Raw genomic sequence first — 8,128 nt, 5'->3', positions numbered from 1 at the left:
GTGAGGAATTTATGGCATTTATATTTTTGTTAGCATTTGAAAACTCTTATTAGCAATCATTCTTTTACCTGCTCACTTTCTTTAGACTCACTGTTAGTTATTTTAATAAATTATGCACTTTGAAAAAAAAAATTTATCTACTGGAGGCCGACCAACAACTGCTGCTTCTTTTATAATATGAATTGACTTGATTATTGGCTGGAATTATTTAAACCATACGAATTGAATTCCTTGTGATGGAACAAGTTAATAGTGATCTTTACCAAAATGTTAAAGTTGAATTGCCAAGAAACCCATACGTTGAAATCCTGGAGGAATGTTTATTTAATCCTTATAATATTGCTGGAATTGGCTTTCGCTTATATTAATTATGTGGATTTGAATTTGATAACACAAGAATGTAAGCATGTACCTTGTACATTCTTATACAAATTTTTTACAATCTTATGTTGAATATTATTCTCATACAATTTTTTCTGTGCGCCTTTGCGAGGTAAACCTGACCGCTGCAAGGCATTAGAGGAGCATGAAATTACCTTAGAGCAGACAAGACAGAGCAGACAAGACAGGACGAAATTACCTTAGAGCAGACAAGACAGGACGACATCAAGCTTTGCATCGGTGAGATCAATCCAAAACCACTTGGCTTTTATTTTAAAATTTTTTCTTAACTATATTGAAACAAATATAATATTGAAACATTTAAATTTACAAACTTTCAAACCCAAATCAACAATAATAAATACCAGTTCAAAACACATTGTAAAAGAACATGTTAAATATCTGTAATAAGTTATTTTAGATATGTTCTCTCTTCTCTCTCCCTTCTTCTCGAGACGAGACGACGAAGCCATCAAATGACGGTCAGCCTTCAGGCAGCAATCGGGGCGACAACAGAGAGACGGCAAAAGAAGCTTCGGCTGGATTTCGATAGTTTTAAATAACATATCTATAGGACGCTGAGGTCGTTCATCTGACACGACGTAAATCCTCATACACTATCTCTCAGGACTTTCTACGATTTTATATAGTACGATATAAGTCATTAAGCTTTTTAGGATTCTGAAGTCGTCGTTCGGTACGATATAAATCCTCACATTTCCTCAAGCAATTTACATATGAAATCATATGAAATGTAATTATATATGAAATGTAATTATAAGCCCCGAGTATCTAAATAATTTGCAAGACTAAAACATCAAATAATTTCTCTTCAAAGATGTAAAGCCAAACCATATGTTAATTCGAGATGTCACTGAATCTCCTTCAGTATCTTCGACATCTCCTACTCTTCACTCATTTGGATTCTGGAAATAACTATTCCTATTTGAACATATCCCATTTGACTTTTCCTATAAGCAATCGTGTAAACCTGAACGTTGAATTCTTGAAGACGAAACCTCTAATAATTATTGAGAGTTTTCGCAAATGATTCCTGTCATGTTTTCACTCCCGTCATTTGAGATGTAATTAACTATAAGGGTTTGCCTCTATAGGGAATTAAGAACTCTGATTAATATAAACCTCATCTAATCTGTGCATTAGATAGAAGAACTTGTAGATTATAAATTCGCAGACCAAAATAGAGTCATAAACTTTTAAGTTTAGATAGTTAAGCCTACTAATAAGTGATACGATCACCCTTCGAGATGATATATCATTTCTGGTATCGTGCTGAGCCATTTAAACTATTAGATATATGAAGTCTATCCGGTCTCAACATTTTTCCAAAAAAAAAAAAATACAATTTTTCACAAAATTAAAATTACATTATATATTATACTAAATTTAAATTTTAAAAAATCTTATTTTCAAAAAAAAAAGAAAAAATCTACAGTAAGACATAACATATTTCTGTACATATCCCACTACAAAATAAATATTAAAATAAAATTAGAAACAAATCTAATTTTTCAAAATTATGAAATAGATGACTAAAGATCATTTCATCCAAATAAACTGATTATTCATGTTCAAAATCTTCCCACAAACCTCAAAAAAAACACAAAAAAAAAAAAAAAAAAAAAAAAAAAAAACTTCATGACAAAACATTAACAAACTTCATAACAAGGCTAAATAACTTACAAAATAATAAAAATATTTGAAAAGTTCAATTAATGTAAAGCGACTGAATTACTCCTGATGAAATAGTTATCTAGTTTTTAGTTTTATTTTTATTCTTATTTATTTTTTAAGTCACAACGAGCCTTTAGGCAATATGAGAGTGGTAAACACAACTTCGTCTCTATTATGCTCAAATTACACTCCTAAATTTGATTATCACCAATATTAGCATAAATAAGGCCGAAATATTATTTGTATAAAATGTTTGAAAAAATGCAGCATCACCCTTTCCAATAACTACTAGTTAGAGTTTATCATTCTAATTTTGCTGGGCTTGGATAGTTTTGACAGGGTATAGAGCTAATTATTTTTCTTCTGTGTGTGTGTGTGTGTAATTTTGATGGGCCAATGATATTAGAATTGCCATTCTCTACTTATAACATTTTTTTACAATGAATTTTTCTTAGTAGCGATTTTCCACATTAGAGCCTTTTTTTCCCCCCTGAAAGTTTATATTTTAATATTATTCTTGCACAAGTACTCACAACGGCCATCTTATTTGACTTGCAAGAAATTAATGTATTTTAACTGAAAGATTCAACAATTCAATGCTGGGACATATTATCCTCCAAACCATACTTTCCAATAATGTTTTAATAAACACTGGATATGCATTCATAAATAAGTTTGTAATATGAACAATTCGGGCTAAGCTTGAGTGATACTTATGTCACTCATGCTACGAAATAAATGTTAAAATATTAGTTTAATCCGCATTGAATATATAATTTAATGATATGTTCAACAATGTCTAAGTTAAACAATATAGAATTTGATTATATCTAACCTTTGACTCATTTGATATTTCGCTGATATATGCTAGGGGGCTTATTTGCCTTCCTTATGTATAATCTAGGGGAGGTTCTTCGTTTATCTTAATGGGAGGGGCAAAAAAATTTATAGTCTAGTTTACATCTCATCGCTAGTTGAATGATTCAAAGAGATTTGTCTTTCATTACAGGATATAAAAAGTTAGGCTAGGATATCATCAATTGATCAGAAAAAAAATTCAAAATTATTCGTTTATTTTGAACAGCTATGATATAATTTTTAATTAATTATGGATAGTTAAATTTATCTTAAATAAATATAATAATTTTAGACTCAAGCTTTATGTGATGTAATATTGACCCTTTTTTTTATTTTAAATTACTAGTTGAAGGCCAGTTTTCATTTTATTTGGTGCAGTATCACATGCGTCCTAGCTGTTACTGAGTATCTGTCTTCTTTTCCTTTAACAGTAACAATTTAATATATATTTTCTATGTAATTTGCATACATACCACCCAAATCCTACGTATTTACATATCCAACACCTAAAGTTTGCTCTACATTTCTCCCCCTAACCCCCCAAAATGTTTTATGTCATATTAAAAGTATCACTAGTATAACATCTAAAAGACGAAATACAAATTTTCATGCATGAGTAAGGGGGCAAATATGCAAACTTAAAATTTAAGTGTTGGATATGTAAATTTATAATAATTGAGTGGCATGCATGTAAATCTTCCCATATATTATAATATCACTATAAGAATTAAAGGTCGCATGTTCCTATGTCAATTATTTATTAACAAATAAAAGCAATAGAATATCTTGACAATGAAGTCAATGCCACAAATATTGAATATTGCATATTTGCATATTGCAAACAAATACTGCTTTTTAAAGCCACTATTTCTTAATATATAATCATCTACCTTCCAAAACCACCCAACCAAAGCAATGGCTTCTCCCCACATCTCAGAGCTGTTTACATATCTAACCTTCTCTACCTTCTATCTTCTCTCCACAGCTCTCGCCCTTGTCTTCCTTTATGTTTTTGGATCATTTCTCTCCTTTATCATCTTCTACCTCCAGGAATCCATTCACAGCTCTCACCGCCCTCCAGTCGCCGGCACCGTATTCCACCAGCTCCTAAATTTCAGCAACCTTTTCGATTACTTAACCAACCTTTCCATAAAACACAAGACCTTCAGGCTGGTGAAGCCCTCCCATAGCGACATATACACTACTGATCCTGCCAATATAGAGTACTTCCTGAAGACTAACTTCTCTAACTACAACAAGGTCTGTGCAACTGTATCTATCTCCAACATATTATGGAATCAAAGATTAATTAAATTATTTTATGCAGGGTAGAGTTAATTATGATATCATGAAGGACTTGTTCGGTGATGGAATCTTTGCAGTGGATGGTGAAAAGTGGAAGCATCAGAGAAAGCTTGCAAGCTATGAGTTTTCAACCAAAGTTCTTAGAGACTTCAGCACTGCGGTATTTCGGACGAAAGCTGCGAAGCTGGCAAAGAAGATTGCAGAGGTTGCGGGATCTGCAACTGGTGTAGATATGCAGGTTTTGTGATGGAAAATATGGATGATAGTAGAGTAGTTGATTATGTGTTTTATTAGTTTCCTTGTTTCTTTCGTTAATTGATATGAGTTGGTGTGGGACAGAATAAGAGGCTTACTTGCATAAGGCTGGTCTTTAAAATTAAGAATGTTCTTTCTCTTGCATATGACTCTGTTTATAGCCTAAGGGAAGCAAATCATTCATACAAAGCATTTTATTATGATAACAGAACAATTTCTAAACTAGGAGTTCATCTCTCTCCTGTCTCCGCTAAATTAAGTAAAAGTCTACCTCACCTCCTTACAGCTCATTCTCTCTCTCCCCTGCCTTGCATAGGCTGCCAAATCGAGTAACTCCACCTCACCTTCTTATAGTTGTTCAGTCCCGTCAACTCTCTCTGTCCCCCCACACATGCAATCAAGCCTCTGCACCACTCTCCACAGGTCAAAACCTGCTGTTGTCCCTGCTTCAACGCTTGACACCTTGTGCAGTACATCATTATCACCAATGTTCTTGAGGGTGTAAACAAAGCTGCAAGCTCATGCAATAACACGTGCCTATAGTCTCCATGCTCGTATTTGCATATAGCCTCCACCTGCGTGCCCTCTTTGATTCTACATCTACCTTAGTCGGTGTTTGGCTGCAACCTCTGGTTTTACGTATATAAGATTTATAAAATCTAATAAATCCGAATTTAACAAACCTTGTGCAACAGAGATGGAGCTTGCAAGCGATGTAGTAAATTCCTTAAATCCACCCCACAATTAGATTTAGTAAATCCGGATTCATGTTGTTAAAGAAACAGAACGAGAGAAATTTTGTTGTAACGGAACGTTGGATTTAGTTTTCATTTTTTTATGTTTGACTGGTTTTACCTTAAATTCATGCCAAAATCCTTTTAAGATTATGCTAACAAACACCCTCTTAGACTTTTAATTGCACCTTTTAATGATGGCTCCGATGGTAAAGTATGATGGTAAACATATGAAAAATGATGCCCCAATTTTGAACCCCAATTTTGAAGCCATGTATTAACTTCCAAATGATCCTTCTGCCACACCTACTGGCAACCTTGATATTAGTTTTGTGATTTAATATGATTGACAACACCACACAAATTGAACCAAAATTGCTTCAACTATCGTCAACGTTGTTCAAGAAATGTCCACTTGCAAAATGAAATAAGCCAATTGTTGATGTATCTATCAATCACTCTGAAATAGAAACTAATCAAAAGCAACACAAAGAACCAAATCCTGACTTAAAAAAATACAGCAGAAGAAAACAAAAATGTAAACAAGAACACCAAGGATTACGTGGTTCGGTCAATTTGACCTACCTCCTCAGGAAGGAAATAAACACAAATTTACTAAGGCAATCAACAAGGTTACACAGCCTAATCACCGAGAGATGAGCTCTCTTGCCATACTCTCTCTCTCATCAACCCGATACAAGATTCCTAAGATCTTCTCTAAGTTTCATAAAGCCTCTACTTACCTCACTCTAACAAACTGTTTTCATTCGCCTTGAACACTCTCAACATGCATCCCTCGTTATTTATAACTAATGAGCCTTCCCTAAGTAGACTTGTTCACCAATCAGAAGCCTTATTTCCTTCTTTAACAACAGTTGACATTGCCTTAGTCTAATAATTGTGAATCATCACAACAATTTTTCACCTTGACTCCCAATTACAAAACTACATAATAATAATTCCCTCCTCCCGGCCACAAAAGGCTATTAAACCTTAGTAGAGTTCATTAAGTCCAGACAATGTCAGAACTTAGTTGAAGATAATACCTTAGTGAGCATGTCAGCTGGATTCTCTTCAGTGGGTATCTTCTCCACTATTATCGAGCTCTTAGCAACATCTCTCACAAAATGAAGCTTCACGTCTATATGCTTAGACCTCTCTTGAAAAACTTGGTTTCTCGTCAAGTGAATTGTACTTTGGTTATCACAAACCACAGTTACAACATTCTGATGTATGCCAAGCTCTTTTATCATGCCCTTTAGCCACAAAGCCTCTTTAATTGCTTCTGTCACATTGCAATGTATTCAGCCTCTATTGTTGAAAGAGCTGCAACTGATCGGAGATTGGACTTCCAGCAGATTGCAGTACCAAAAACTGTGAAAATGAATCAAGCCAATGACTTACTAGTGGCAACACTCCCTGCATAATCAGAGTCGTCATAGCCAACCACCTTCTCCCTTTCATCCTCTTGCTTCTTAAACAGCAATTCCAACTCAGAAGTACCCCTTAAGTATCTCAGAGTCCATTTCAAAGCTTCCCAGTGAGCTTGTCCTGGATTTGCCATGAATCTGCTCATGATGCTGACAACATAAGCCAAGTCTGGTCTGTTGCAAACCATTCCATACATAATAGTACCAACCCTACTGGCATAAGGGACACTCTCCATATATCTTTTCACATCTTCACTCTCAGGTGCTTGAGAGTTTGACAATCTAAATTGTTGACCAATTGGTGTTGTAACCGGCTTAGCCTTATGCATAAACAACCTTACTAAAACTTTTTGAATATAAGACTTCTGAGACGAGACCAAGCTGCTCTTCTTTTTGTCTATAGTGATCTCCATCCCTAAGATCTTTGTTGCAGGTCCCAAGTCATTGTCAAATTCTGAGTTGAGCATATCTTTAATCTTTTGGATTTCTTCCTTGCTTTTGCTAGCTACCAGCATATCATCCAAATATAGGAGCAGGTAAGTACTTATATCACCATGTTGCTTCTTCATGTACGCACAACTATCGTAGTTGCTTCTAACAAAACCAATCCTCAACACAAACTCATCAAATCTTTTATACCATTGTCTTTGGCTTTGTTTAAGTCCATATAATGATTTCCTTAGCAAGCAGACTGTCCCTGATTTCAAGCGTACAATACCCTTCTAGTTGGGCCATATAGATGGTTTCTTCCAACACTCCATATAAGAATGCAGTTTTAACATCTAGCTACTCCAGTTCCAAGTTAAATTGGGCCACTAGTGCTAAAACCAACCTGATAGAGCAATGTTTTACCGCAGGTGAAAAAATTTCATTGAAATCAATTCCTTCAAGTTGTGAGAATCTCTTTGCAACTAACCTGGCTTTATACCTGGACTTTCAATACTTCATATATCATCCTTGAATAACCACTTACAGCGAACTACTCATTGGTTCTTTGGTCTGTCCACAAGCTCCCAAGTTTTGTTTCTCATTAGAGAAGCTATTTCTTCATCCATTGCATCAACCACTTGTGTCTCTCCTTACTCTTAGAGCTTCCTTGTAATTGTTTGGTTCAGCTTCTTCTATCTCTTATGCAATACTCAAAGCGTAGGAGATCAAGTTTGCATGGCCATATCTTTCTGGTGGTCTGATGGTTCTTCTTTGTTTGTCTCTCACAAGATTGTAGTTATCCAATCTGGTTTCTGGTTCAGTTTCTTGCTAGCCTTCTACCTCTTCACCTTGATTTTGCACTCGGGTCCTTTGGTCAGCCACTGATTGTTGTTGTTGCAGCTCCACCTCAATTTGAACACCCTTCTTTGTAATTGTGTTCTTGTCGGCAGCTAAAAAGTTTGGGGAGGTGGTGGTTGCCCGTAAGAAGCTGTCGGTCGCTGGAAGTGAAATCTCGTCGCCCGCTTCAGAAGGACGTTTATA

At 35.0% G+C, this 8,128-nt stretch overlaps 1 protein-coding gene across 1 annotated transcript in view; it reads left to right on the top strand.

The window, feature by feature from the left end:
• Positions 1 to 3,661: 3,661 nt before the first annotated feature.
• The window catches only part of LOC110018870 (cytochrome P450 704C1-like), a 32,108-nt gene continuing 27,641 nt past the window's right edge, over positions 3,662 to 8,128 (top strand). Inside the window, exons 1-2 of the mRNA XM_020716334.1 lie at positions 3,662 to 4,194; positions 4,262 to 4,477. Of these exons, the coding sequence (XP_020571993.1) occupies positions 3,850 to 4,194; positions 4,262 to 4,477 (561 nt within the window). The 5' untranslated portion in view covers positions 3,662 to 3,849. The remainder of the gene's footprint in view (positions 4,195 to 4,261; positions 4,478 to 8,128) is intronic.

Source organism: Phalaenopsis equestris, unplaced genomic scaffold, assembly GCF_001263595.1.
Source record: "Phalaenopsis equestris unplaced genomic scaffold, ASM126359v1 Scaffold000036, whole genome shotgun sequence".
In the NCBI taxonomy this organism is placed as follows: Eukaryota; Viridiplantae; Streptophyta; class Magnoliopsida; order Asparagales; family Orchidaceae; genus Phalaenopsis; species Phalaenopsis equestris.
Note: the sequence above shows the minus strand (reverse complement) of the source record. Positions and strands in the feature narration are given on the sequence as shown.